The sequence below is a fragment of the Rhinolophus sinicus genome, linkage group LG13 (assembly GCF_036562045.2).
Source record: "Rhinolophus sinicus isolate RSC01 linkage group LG13, ASM3656204v1, whole genome shotgun sequence".
NCBI classification, from domain to species: domain Eukaryota; kingdom Metazoa; phylum Chordata; class Mammalia; order Chiroptera; family Rhinolophidae; genus Rhinolophus; species Rhinolophus sinicus.
In genome coordinates, this window is record NC_133762.1 from 42178311 (window position 1) to 42191704 (window position 13394).

At 53.8% G+C, this 13394-nt stretch overlaps 1 protein-coding gene across 7 annotated transcripts; it reads left to right on the forward strand.

Annotated features, from left to right (window-relative positions):
* Positions 1–226: 226 nt before the first annotated feature.
* MAVS (mitochondrial antiviral signaling protein) lies at positions 227–12051 on the forward strand. Of its 7 annotated transcripts, XM_019733793.2 has the most exons (8): positions 287–384; positions 2442–2645; positions 3599–3782; positions 4754–4928; positions 6122–6294; positions 7004–7160; positions 9094–9608; positions 10496–12050. In XM_019733793.2, the coding sequence occupies exons 3-8, from the start codon at positions 3666–3668 to the stop codon at positions 10943–10945; spliced, it is 1587 nt and encodes a 528-aa protein (XP_019589352.2). In that variant the 5' UTR covers positions 287–384; positions 2442–2645; positions 3599–3665; the 3' UTR covers positions 10946–12050. The 7 variants fall into 7 exon arrangements, with proteins under 7 accessions (XP_019589351.2, XP_074173379.1, XP_074173378.1 ...); XM_019733792.2 differs by lacking the exon at positions 2442–2645 and having other exon boundaries at positions 227–384; XM_019733794.2 differs by lacking the exon at positions 2442–2645 and having other exon boundaries at positions 363–502.
* The last annotated feature ends 1343 nt before the right edge of the window (positions 12052–13394 follow it).

Consider the following 13394-nt stretch of genomic DNA (forward strand, 5'->3'; position numbering starts at 1 on the left):
CGCTCAAATCACTGGGCAGGAGGAGGGATTGCTTTGTGTAGAAAGCTTAGGAACTCAACAGGGCACAGACTCGGAAGTCTGGAGCCCACTTGGTTTTTAACTAGACCCTGGACTTCCCCTGAAAGCTGCCTGAGACCAACAGAGAAAGAAAATTTGCTCCTTTGCGCCCCTGCAGGAACGTAGGTCCGTCCGGAGTGCTAGACCGGAGCGTCCTGGCCTCTAAATCTAGGCCTAGTGCCACCCCCAGTCTCCCAGCGGCCTGCGCGGACCGCGAAGCTCGGCCCCCGCCGTGCGACCAATGGCCCCGCCCCTGGCGGGGGAGGGTTCTGGCGGCAAGTGGCAGTCGGCGGCTGTCGGCCGGTCGCCGGGTCGTGGCTACCCGAGGTAAGGTCGCAGCCCAGGCGCCTAGTCCTCTGGGCTCAGGGCATACAGACGCCTTTCGGGGAGGTGGCCCGCGACGTCAGGAGCCAAGTGGGACTTGGAATCCGCCAGAGTTCACGAGGTCCGGGGCGCGCGGGAGGCTGGGGAGGGGACAGGGCGCGCGGAGCTCGGGAAGAGAGAGTCCTAAGGCACTTGGAGTTTGGGGCCGCGAGGGCTCCCAGGGGGTCGGGAAGTGGGTGGCAAGGAGCGTCTGCTTGGGCTGAGGGGGAAGGTTGGAAAGGAAGGAAACGGGCGCCGGCCGCTGAGGCCCTGCCGCTGCCCTGCTCAGGCCCAGGGTGACCCCCGGGCAAGGCCTAGCTCGGGTGCGCCAACCTCCGGTGGCCTTGGCCGTGCCTCGGGGTGGAGGGTTACCGCCCTCCCTAGGTTTTGACAGTTATCGGTGGTGACACCTGCTCAGAAGAACAGCCTCCCTGCCCTCCGTGGGACCTGGGTCTATGGGGCTGTGAGGCCTCGCCTTTCCCGCGCGGGTGGGTATTGATCAAAAGCACTCAGACCCCTCGGACAGTCGGGTCGGAAACTCCTCGCCGAGTGGATCCGGAACCTTCGCTGCCCATCTCTGAGATCGGAAAGAGGTCCCAGGAAAACATTGAAAAAAACAAAACAACAAACCCCAAAACCCCAAACGACGTTTCCCGTATAGATGCTGTGGAGTCTCAAAAACATCTGGAAGGAGAGTCAGCGACCTGAGAACCGCGCTGCTGTGGAGGGCACGGTTCGGGACTAAATGTTGCATCCTCTCAGGTGCACCCTCACCCAGTGACCCCCCTCACTCAGATGCTGACCTTGGCCCTTTCCTGAACTTGAAGGCAGGGGTTGTGTGAGTTTCACTTGCTGCAGGGGCTCCTATGACCTGCAAAGTGTATGGTGAGTGGCAGTGAGACAGCAAGACCTGGGTTCAAATCCTGTCAGGGCCACTGGTCAGCTGTGCAACTTGGCATCACTTCTATCATGGATTTGTGGCACGGATTAAATGAGAGAAACTTAGGGTGTGCCTGCCTATAGTGGATCCTCAATAAATGTGAACAACTATGGGCTTCTTTTCTTTTTGGTGGGATCATGTCATAATCCATTGCCCCCCAAACTCTGTGCCTTAAGGGCTGAGGCTGGGATGCAGAAAAATGTTATCACCTGACTCTCCTGGTGCCTCCCTGGATGCCATGGGAGGGAAGGAGAAAAGGGTCTATTAGCTACCACAGAGTTATTCTTTGCTCATCTCCTGAAATCTCCCAGGAACCCCGGCCCTCCCTTCCTAATCCTCTTGACCTCTATCATTAGCACTTGTCCCACTAGGAATGTAGCACCTGGTGGTTGGCAAAGCAAGTCATGCAACTTGAGGCTGTGAAGCCAGTAGACAGGACTGCTGCCCGGTTTCCCATTTGGCAAGAGACTGGTTGCCTCAGCAGCTTTTGGGCACTTTGTAGTGCTGTCTCCTAGAGGTCTCACTCAAGCCTGACCCCTCGTTTCAGCCTGGCCCTCTCTGTGCCCCCTTCCCTCCCTGAAAACCCACTTGGACATTCAATAGCATTTCAAGCTTCACTTGTTCAAAATGGAGCTCTGGAGTTCCCTGTGCACCACTGCTCCTCCCCTGGATTCTCTGACTGGCTAAATAGCACCATCCATCCACCCAGCGCCCAAAGAGTCATCCTTGATTTTTCTCCTTTCCTCACCTCCCAAACCCACAAAACACCAGGAATCCAACCACCTCTCTCTCCCCACTGCTGGTTACCACCCCAGCCGTACATGTGTCTGTGCCCTGCTGTGGCCTTCTGACTTGTTTCCTTGTTGCTATCCTGGCGTCTCCATAGTCCAAGGTCCTCACAACCACCGGAGAGATCTTTAACATAGATCCTCCCCGTCCCCTCCCTGTTCAGAACCCTTCAAATGAAACCCAACACCCTTTCCGGTAACACTCTATGTGGCAGCTCCTCTCAACTTTCTTGATCTCCACCCCTCCCCCTAGCTTTCTAAACCTGGACCACAGCGACTTGTTTTCTATTCAGACGCGCCGAGACCTGCTTTCTATTCTTCAGACAAGCTGAGCTGGTTTCCACTTTAGGATTTCTCACTTGTGCCTCTGCCTGAAACACCGAACGAACGGCACAACTCAAACACAGCCAATTCAGAAAGGCTTCCCTGACCAGCCCAGCCCAAGCAGCACGCCCTTCTCCAGGGCTTCTGTTTCGTTACCCCGCTTTGTTTTCTTGGTAATGTTTATTACTCTCTGAGATTCTTATTTATGTATATGTTTACTGATTTGTTATCTGTCCCACCCCAGTAGAATATAAATTGGATGATGGCAGAAATCTCATTTCTCTGATTCCCTGCAGCTCTCCCCAGAGGGGAGGCAAATAAACAGCACACAAACAAATGCATGTAATTGCAAATTGTAAGTGCTCCATAAGCAACTGGCAGTACTTGCTTGTATGTGAGGCACTTACACATTTCAAGCTCATAAGGCAGAACTACTGTATTGTCAAAACAAGCTCTCTGATCCGTTTTAGGGGTGAGGACAAGCCTGGAAAAGACGGGTAACTTGCTCCAGGTCGATAGTGAGTTCAGGGCAGTGGAACTCAGCCTCCTACCCTAAGAACCTGTATGTAGCAAACTGCTTTGATGGTGGCCCTGCAGTCGTGTTCTGGAAAGAATCTGATCCTGAATCCTGAAGACCTCAGTTCTTTGCTTTTGCACTAACAAGCAAGCCCCCTTTATTTCTTTTTCTTTTTTTAAAAAAATTTTTCCCCTTTTTTTCCTTTATTTCTTAATACTTCATTTTCTTCACCATTAAAGTAGGATGGATCCTATTATTATGTTGGGCTTCTTTTTTTTCCCTAGTGTACCTCAAAGAAGCAGCACTTCTAAGTGGAGTCTTCTTGCTGTGAGTGGCTAGGGGCACATACAGATCTGAGGACCATGGTGGGAAGCCAGACCCTCCCCAATACTGAACAACTCTCAGGGCAGAAATGGGCCCTAAGACTTCTGAGTCTGATTTTTTTTTTTTTTTTTTTTGGTCATCAATTTGTTTTTAAGCACATTCCTTGAGGGCCTCTGGGACTGATTAAAGATAAAAGCCAAAATTCCAGAGATGACAAAGAAAGAACTGCCTTTTGCCCAACCCCACTCCCAACCCTGTTGCCATGTGTCATCTGTTTTCTTCCAGTCATTTGTCCTCTGTCTCAGTCCTTCCATGGGCCAGAGCCCTTGGTCACTACAGAGCCTGAACAGTGATGACGTTTGCCGAGGACAAGACTTTCCAGTATATCCGCTATAATTTCCGAAATTTTGACTGTATTCATGTTCTGGAGATTCTGCCTCACCTGTCTTGCCTCACACCAAGTGACCAGGTGAGCCATGGCATGTCAGGTAGCCAGACTGGGGGCAGGGCTGTGGAATTCAGAGCTTCATCCAAGCCAGAGCCGACTCCTTCCTTCCATCTTGTCTGTATCCCACTTCCTTCCCTTGTGGCTTCTCTAACTTTCAGAATTGTGGTTCAGGGTAGCCTTTCCAACTTTCCTGAGCTCCCTCTTGTGTCGTTTTGATGTAATGCTCAACAATATGGCGCTGGCTGCCTGAGGTTTCCAGGCTCCGGGCCCCTCACCCACTTCTATTGGCACCTTCTTTTTCTTCATTTCTCTTGTCCTTGTTCCGGCTCAGTTTTTATTTTATTCTCCTTGTTGTGAGACCCTGTCCTGGTAGGGATCCCAGGGCTCAGTTTTGAGAGTTTATGGGTGCCAGACCACCCCAAAACCCCTCAGAACTTGCTGTGGGCACCTAGTGAAGCCAGCCAGACCCTTCTCAGTTTTTGCTGTTCGCAGATTGAGCCCCTCTGTTCTCTGCTTCCTCCCCACATATGCTGGTAGCATGCGGGTCTGTGGCTGATGGGGTTTGGCCCTTTCCCCTTGTATTTTGGGGTTTATAGGGATACCTTATCACCTTGTTCTTCAGTAAATACTGGGAGTGCCAAAAAGATTATACACATGACTTGTATTCATCTTTTGTTATCAGTATATGTTGAGTATTACAATTTTAATACAGTTTTTTTCCCTTTCTTAAAATGTGTACACATTTTTTTGGCACCCTCTGTATTTTCTGTGGGTTTTGTTTCTGCTATCTGGTTGCTTGCTTGTATGTAGGGATTCAGGTAGATTTAAAAGCTCTGCAGCTATTTCATTGCCTTTAAACTTGAACTCAAACCCTAGCCTTGTCCTGGGCTCTGACCCAGTTTCAGGTGGCTGCCTCCTCTTGGTGCCCCTCCTGAGTGGGGAAGGGGTCAGGGCCACTTGGCTTGAGCAAGGAGATGAGCTGTGTCTTCCAGGACCTACTGCGGGCCTACTACGATCGCAGGGGGAACCAGAACACCATCTGGGAACTCTTCAACAGCCTTAAGCGCCGGAGTGGCTGGGTGGAATACCTCATCCGGGGACTGAGGGCTTGTGAGCTGACTGGTCTCGCTGACGAAGTGGCCCATGTCTACCGGAGAAACCTGCCCTGTAAGCCTCCTGCCCTGGCCCTCCTCTTGGAACCTTTGTCTGTTCCCCTAGCCTCCCCTCTCCTTGTCCCCTTGCCTTTGTATCTCCTCCCTTCCTCTGTCACCCTCCCTCCCATCACTCCTGGGCAGTAGACAAACCTGACTGTACATCCTAGCGCAGCTACTTAATAGCTGTGTCCCTTTGCCAGCTCCCTTAATTTTCCTGAGCCTCGGTCTTCTCTGTAAAACAGGGCTCATGGCAACATCTACCTCATAGGGCTGCGGTGGAGACCATGGGACGCTGGCATGTCAAGTACTCAGCAAATGGAGCCTCCTCTCATTTTTGTGGCTGTGACGTTTGCTTCCCATTTCTTTTCTCACTTCCTCCCACCTCTTCTCCCTCAGTTCACCTTTTCTCTCTCCACTGCTCTCTCCTTTTTCTCTCCCTTCACTGTCTCCTTTTTCTTTCTCGTGGTTTCTTCTCTTCCCTTTGCCTCTTCCACTCCCCTGGTTTTCCTTAAAGTCTTCTAGGTTCCCCACCCCAGCTCCCCAGTTACCCCTCAGCTTCCCTCAATACTCCCTGCCAGGCCAAGTGCCCAGAGGGGGATTTTGTGAGGTCAGGGTCTGAGGGGCTGAGACAGGAAGAAAACTCAAACCAGCTTTATTTATATTTCAGAATAGAGACAACTCCTGAGGCCCTGCCTGGAGATATAGCCTTAGAACATTCCCCTGCTTGTCTTCTTTTTTCTCTACCTTCCTTCCTTCCCTCCCTCCCTCCCTTCTCTCCAAACTTGTCTCTTCACTTGGAGATTAACAGTGATCCCCTGAATACAAACGGCTGTGGTGGGGGCAAAGGAGAAGGGCTGAGGCGGCAGGATCAGGTCAGGGGTCAGTTAGTGGTGACAGACACTCACAAGGAGGAGGAGAAAGCCACTGGGTCTCAGAACACCCAGGGACAGAAGTGGTGACTGCTGACCTAGTCTGGATGGTGACAGGCCAGTGAGGCACCCCTCCCCCTTCGCTCTGCCTTCCTCTCCTTGTCCTTCCCTCAGTGAAGCTTGTCTCCTCACATCAGGACATCTCACATCAGGACAGCTTTTGGAGCTGTGGGGGGCCAATAGCCATGGCCCTGGGGGTCCAAGAGCACCCAGGCCTCTCTTATCACTGGGAACCCCCCTGATTCCTCCTTGACTTCACTATATCTTTGTTTTCCAGTGAACCAGAAATGCCCCCCTGCCCCACTGGAGCCACCGTTAGTTCCTGCTGAGGTTCCAGGGCGCTCCACACCTGCTGTGGCCCCCAGTGCCTCCAACAACAGCTACAGAGACGAGGATCCAAGTTACCCCATGCCTGTCCAAGACACCCAGTCACCAGAGTCCCTGGGAGAGGTGCGTCCTCATAATTGACCTTGTATTCTCTGTTGCTGTCTGCCCACTTCTGCTCACTGAATCTTCCAGAAGCCCCTTCCTGCCCCCGAAAAATCGTGCCTAATCTCTGCTCAGAACCCCAGGGCTCCCCCAGTGAGGATCTTTCTCAGTCTGTTGATCAGGGCTGTCCCCTGTGGCAGCCCCAGCCCTCTTGTCAACCAGCTGTGAGGTCACAGTTTGAGGTCTTTGCAATGGTGCATGTGAGATGTTGACCAGATGAGAGGGGGTGATGGAGCAGGAGGTGATGGGGTTGCGGGTGGATGGTGGAGCTGTATTTATTGCCAGGAAAGTGAAGTTTGGGGGAAAGATGACTGATTCTAGTGGTGGGATATGATGAGTTGCCAGTGATTGTCCGGAGACTCCAAACCATGGACTTGAAGCCCAAGAAAGGGGTCTGAGCAATGGCCTTAGAGAAGGGCAACTTTCTATAGGGCCAGACAGATGGTTAGGGACTCTCCAGGGGATGGTGTGCGTGTTTTCTATGAGGTAGGTTCAAAGTCACTTGTAGTCAGAGGATATGGCAATGACCAAAGCCAAGACAAGGGCGTCCTTGTTTCCTGTGCTCCACGGTGTAGGCTCAGGCCTACAGAAGCTGCCCCACAAGTATAAGCTGCCCTTTGCCAGCTCCTGGGAGAAGCATCTGCCTTATTCACCGTTGTCCCTCTTGCAGAGCTCAAAGAAGGCCCCACAGACATCCAGCTCTGGGGCTATACTGAGCAAGCCCGGTGGCCCCCTGGAGCCCTCCTCTGACATGGCAGCCCTCAGTCCTCTGACCTCCAGTGGGCCTTCGGAGCAGGACACAGAACTGGGCAGTACCCACACAGCAGGTATGTGTGAATCTGGAGTTATAGGGCCTCTCCGACCTCTCAGTGAGGTGAGCTCTAGAGTTGCCCGTCTGGCTTCCTTGAACAGGAGGCAAGGGTGGGAATAAAGGGAGATCAGCCCATAGAGCAGCCCAATTCCTTAAAAAGTGTATCGGTTAGCATTTGCTGTGTTAACAAACAGTCCCCCAAAACTTAGTAGCTTAAACTATGATTATTAATTTGGCTCATGATTCTGTGGGTCAGTAATTGGGCTGGTTCAGCTGGATACTTCTTCGGATCTTGGCTGAAATCCCTCTTGTGTACACTACTGTACCTATAAGCTTTGCTTATGGCTATTGGTTGGGCACCTTAGTTCTCTTCCATGAGTCTGTCATCCTCCAGCAGACAAACTCGTTTCATGGCAGCTGCGCAGAGTTCCGAGGAAGGGAAGGTTCCTAGGGCATAGGTGGAGTGAGTGTTCCTCCTGCCTTATTCTGGGGCCAAAGCAAGGCACAAGGCCAGCCCAGAGTCAAGGAGTAGGGAAACAGATTCCATCCCTCGGTGAGAGAGCTGACAAAGTAACATTGCAGAGGCCGTGGATACAGGTAAAAGAAGAGAATTGGGCCACTGCTTACTCTACCAGGAGGAGTCTGTAGAGATCTACCAGCACCTGGCGGACAGTGCAGACGGGAGAGTGCAGGGCTGGGCCTGCTGCTGGCAGGGGAGCCCTTAGGCACTGTTCTACCCTAAAGGGTTGCTAGCCCCCAGGAAAGCCCTAAAACTGCTCAGCCCCCAGAGGAAGTATGGTCTTCATCAGCCAAGGGCCTGGAACCCCACACCAGACCTCGCCGCTCCCCCTCAGGAATATAGAGTTGTCTACTCTGACTCCCTAAGCTGGCATCTCTCTGTTCCAGTATTTCCCAAACTGTGTTCTACACGACACTGGTCACCCGCCAGCCCTCAGGGCAGCCACAAGGCACATGAGCAGTTAAAGACCATCTTAGTGCTCCCCACTCCTGTCGCCTCAAAACTCTGCCCTAAGCACCCACGTGCGTTTTGCAGTGTCAGCTTGCCATGGAATACCTTTCAGGAAATGCTGTGTGGACCTGGAAGGCAAAGGGCACTTAGATTTCAATATGGTTGTGGGCACAGAATTCCACGAGATTCTGTGGTGTTAGATTTGGGGTGGAGGGCACATCAGAATCACTCATGGCTTTTGTTAGCCGTAGGCCCAGGCATGTGCATTCTCAGAGTTCCAAGGGAAATCCTGATATACTGCCTTTATGGACTATTACCACCTGCTTCCCCCAGGGCAGGCCCTCTCCCCAGGGTGACTTTGTCCCTACACCACACCCCCTACTCGCCCCACGCCAAGCCCTTAGGCCTCCTAGGAGATTTTCACACACTGGGGGTTGACTGGGCCTCCGGGGTCACATGACTGGTATGAGCTCTTCTGCTTGAGCCATCCTGCTGCCCCTGGTCCAGGATTGCTCCCCCTAGAGGAGGGGCAGGAAGAAAAGATGGCGGTGGGAGGAGCATCCAGGATTCCAGGCTAGGGAGAAGATGGAAAAGGCAAACACAGGAGAAAAAAGGGGTGTTCCAGGCAAAAGAAGAACAAGCAAGCAGATAATTAATAATGATCTTCAAGGCTGTTAGAGAAATGGACCATTTCACTCTTGTGAGAGAACAGACTCGCAGCTGTAGGTCAAGGACTGAGGATAGACAGGCCCAAGCATGTGCCTGCAGTTGTTGGGCCTTCAGGCCTGGGAATAGTGACCAAAGGGACTATGGAGTCTCCTCCATGGGTAGGAGGTTGGGAGGCCTCAGTCAGTGCTGTAGAGATGGTGTGAGCTAGGGCAGAGGGACCCTTCTCCAGCCCTCTGATCCCAGGGAGACTGTGACTTTAGGGTAACACTCCTGTGGGTTTGTGTCTCCCCTTTTGTTTTGCTACCTGCAGGCGTGGTCTCTAGCCTCACATTGCCCCGTGGACCTGTGTCTCCGACTGTCTCCTTTCAAGCCCTGCCCCGTTCCACCCCCAGGGCAAGCTCCTTGCCTAGAACCCCAGTGTCACCTCTGTCTACTGGTACCTCCTCCTCCTCCACTGGCTTGCCTTCTGCATGGGGCGCTGGTGACCAGGCTGAGGCTACCATCTGCACCAGTGGGGCAGGGGTGCCCAACAACTCTGTGACCACCAGCACAGCGTCCTCCATGGTGTCCCCCCACTCAGCAAGTACCGGCACAGTGCCTTCCAAGTTACCCACCAGCTCAAAGCCCTCTGGTATAATGCCCACTAATGTGCTCACCAGTCTAGCACCATCCAAATTGCCCATCAACTCAACGCGTGCTGGCACAGTGCCACCCAAGGTGCCTACTGGCTCGGTCCCTGACCACAGGATGCCCACAAGCACGGTGCCCAGCAAGGCGCCTGCCAACCCAGTACCTACCGTCAGGAGCAGCAACAGACCCTCGGAGGTGAGTCCTCGTCCCTCCCGGCAGTGATCTAGTCCCGTCCCCTGGCCCTGTCCTCGTCTCCATCCTGTCTCCATCCTGGGCAGGCCCAGAGCCTCTTTTTGTGGGTGTAGGGACAGCTGAGTACCAGCCTCATCCAGACCCCACACCATGTCCTTTAGAGTAATACGAATCATTAGGGCTATTAAGTGTGGATATCTCAGTGAGGTGAGGCCTGGTGGGCCACCCCACTAGTCACATGCGTTAACCCATTTAGGGCACACAGCTCCCTGGTACGCTTGGCAATGCCCTTTTGTAGATGAGAAAGTAGTCAGGGGTAGAGCAGGGTGGCCTGTCTGCCTCGACCCTTTGCTCTTCATCACTGGGATACCCAGCCTGTCTCTCCATGACCAGAATTTTACAGACAGCAGTCCCAGCACACACAGCCTGGGCAGCCATTCGGACCCAGCAGCCCTCACAGCTGCCTCTCTGCCTGCACATCTGACCCTACGACTGCCCAGAGGAACCAAGTCCATGGGGCCCCTTGGGTACATGGCCAGACCTGTGACCTCGTGCCCAGCCACTCCATGACCCTCAGGCCCCGGCTGAATGTTGATGCATGAGGGGCCACATACCAGCAAGGGCTCCCAGGGGTGGGGGTGAACTGACAGGAAGCCATAGGGCTGCTTTGGAGGATGTGGCTGTAGGGCCTGGGTTTCTTCCCCCCCCCCCCGCCTTTCTGCACCATCAGTGGGTTGAGTCCCCAAGAGAGGGTGGCGTCATGGGCCCTGTGGGCTCGGAACTGCAGTATTGGGGTGCTAGTTCATGCCCTCGCCTAGGACTGGCGCTGCCCAACCTGGCTTGTCCCTCTGCCATACCCAGTCTCTTCCGTTCTCGCCTTTCTTTACCAGGACACTCCAGTGTCTCCGGCGCCCACAGGTGCCACCACTGGAGGCAGCTCACCCAGTGCAGACAGCAGCGTTGAGAGCTTGGGCTCAGGGTCAGAGCTGAGCAAGCCAAACAGGCTGGTATCCCAGATAGACAGCCAGCCATTTTCTGGCTGCACCGCGGACCTTGCCATCAGCTACAGTGACAACTTGGGCGTGGGCCCCGACAACACTCCGGAGGAGAATGAATATAGGTCAGTGGACATCCTGAGGATCCACGTGGAGGAGGCTCCCAGCATCGACAACCTGGCTGGCAACACTGGGACACACGTTGCCCAGCAGATCCAGGTGGAGGAGGAGGAATTGCTGTGCAGTGGGTGGGCCCACCGGGCTCCGTGGCTTGGGGCAGCTGCTGCTGGGGCACTCCTGGCCATGCTCCTGGCCGTGCTGTACCGGCGGCGCCTACCCCAGTGAACTCCCTCGGCCCTCCCTGCCATGCATCTGCACCCTTTCCTGGGGTACATCTAGCCCGAGTCATGGAGCCAGTCCCACCTGCCTTGTCCCTTTCGTGGGGCTGGTGGAGGCTGGGTCAGAGAGGAGCCACAGGCCACAGGCCTGGCTGGAGACCCTGCACCACCGACTGAGTCCTGGATGGCAGTATTTCTGTCCCAGCTCGTGCACTCTGCAGCTCCCTCACCATCCTCAGCTTTTTGGGCCCTGGGCTGCCCCTGAGCTCCTGTCCTCATCCAGCCTGCAATTTGGGTTGTCACCCTTGCCCTCTGGAGGAGGTGCCTCTTCCAGGCCTTATTCCTCTTTGCCCAAGCGCACAGATCAGGAGTTGCCACTGGAGGGTACAGGGCGTTGGCAATGCCTCCCATCCTGCTCTGGTCCCTGGCAGCTGACAGCAGATGTCTGGGGTGGGCGACCCACAGGACCTTGCTCCTTACCCCCGGTGGCCCAACCTGAGGCCGTTACTCTGGAAAGCGCCAGAGTTACTTCTGGTCCCCTGCCCCTTGGGTCCTCCATCCATACTAGTCAAGGTGGGGAGGAGGTCCAGAGTTTCCTGTGGACCATGGGGAGGCCTGAAGACACCCTCTGGAGCCCTATTCCAGCCTCCTCATCCCCTTCTCCTCTTTCCCTCCCTCTTGGTCCCCATCCCTATGAGGGTTGGGGAGGGGACCTGTGGGGCAGAGCTCAGGACAAAGTTTGGATTTCAGCTCCACCCCTTCCTGGGCTGTGTCGCCTGGGCCAATGATTAACTTCTCTGGTCTTGCTTCTCAACGTGGACTATGAGTATCATGGCTCACCTTTTACTGCGATCTTCAGAGATTGACGCATAGAGGTGTCTGTCAAGTGCCTGGTCCAGAGGGGGTGGCCACTAAATTCTTCTCCCACCTCTCCCCTGCCCAGCCTGGTAGAGATGAGGGCAGGAGTGGCAGAGTGCCCAGTAGGTAAGGGGTCAACTCTGCAGTATAGGGTGATCTAGGCCTGCATTCTGCTTTGCCTCTCCCTCGTTCTGTGCTCTTGGGGAGATGAATAGTAAATATGTATCTAATTTATATATATATATATATATATATATATATATATATATATATATATATATATATATATATCTCCTAGTGTTGTTGTGAAGATTAAATGAGTTTATAAACCTTAGAATGGTTCCTGGCATTTACTAAGGGTGGGGAACATGTTATCACTATTCAAACTGGAGGGGCTGGAGCACGTGGCTACACCTTTAAGGGTGTGCTCAGACCCTACTGCCTCCCCTGACTTTAAGTTTGCCTCTTACTTTATCCTGTGTGTTGGGAAATTGTTGGGGAGTGGGGAGAAAGGCACGTCCACTGGGGAAACTGTAGGATAGGGGCTGGGGTGACCCCCAGCAGCCAGATGGCTTGTGGGTATCCTCGTGGCTTCTTTTTGGGTGGCCATCGCTGGACAAGGGGCAGGCACAGCAGCCTCAGGAGCTGCTTCCATTTCTGGGCTCTACAAGGGACAGGGACTAGAGCCCTGGGGAGACATCGGGGGGTGAAGGTCACTGTGGCCCACCCCTAGGCTGTCAGCCTGTAGTGCTCTGAGCCCTGCTTTGGCTGCTACAGTCCGCACTGCCCTCAGGGACTTCCACAACCTCTATTTTCAATGATCTGTACCTCTACCTCTGAACTTCTCTTCAACCCTCAACTGCAAATCCAACAACCTGCACCTTGAAACCGGGAGTGGTCCTTACCCAAGCTGTCGGTACAACTCCCCATCACCCTTACTCTTAACCTGCCCTCGGTGCTTCCGCCTCCCTCCCAGATACCCAGGTCAGTGAACAATTCATGCATACCGGTAGGTGCTACTAGTTTTAATGTGTTTCCTTCCCAGAGTACCTTTGGAAAAAAAGATCTCAAGAAAGCAATGGGTAGCCTCAAAGAATGCTATTTAAATGGTGGCATTTCAAGCACAGTGACCAGTGTGTAAGATGGCCCTGGACCTCTGTCCCCAGCTCAGCCCTTAGCCCAAGGTGAAGTGTGCCTTCCCAAATGTGTGGGAGATACCTTTGGGTAAATTTGTGTAGAAAGCATTCCGGGACCTACTTGGCACTTCATGTTACGCTGTTCAGAAGCCCTGCCTTGTCCTGCATTGACCAGCACCCCTATTTTGGCTGCTGTCAGCCTGAAGGCCTCTAAAATGCCAGCTTCAAGTAGGGTTGGGAGCTGGCCGGTGTATTGGGGCCTGTGGCCAGGAGAGGGCTTGGAGTAGTTGGTAAGACATGTTAGGTCTCAGGAGTGCTGGCTTTGGAGTGGCTTTCAGCTGCAGGAGGTTGCATGTGGGAGGGAGACCAGGCAGGTTACCCTCATAGCCATGGCCTGGATGATGGAGGCCAGAACCCAAGGAGGGGAGGGAGGGCCTCCATCCCCAGTGGTTGGCCCCGCCA

Excerpts from the sequence above, each read along its gene's own strand:
- MAVS (XM_019733792.2), top strand. The coding sequence starts at position 3,666 with ATGACGTTTGCCGAGGACAAGACTTTCCAGTATATCCGCTATAATTTC. Across the intron at positions 4,929-6,121 it reads CTACCGGAGAAACCTGCCCT|TGAACCAGAAATGCCCCCCT; the intron begins GTAAGCCTCCTG and ends TTTGTTTTCCAG. Across the intron at positions 6,295-7,003 it reads CACCAGAGTCCCTGGGAGAG|AGCTCAAAGAAGGCCCCACA; the intron begins GTGCGTCCTCAT and ends TCCCTCTTGCAG.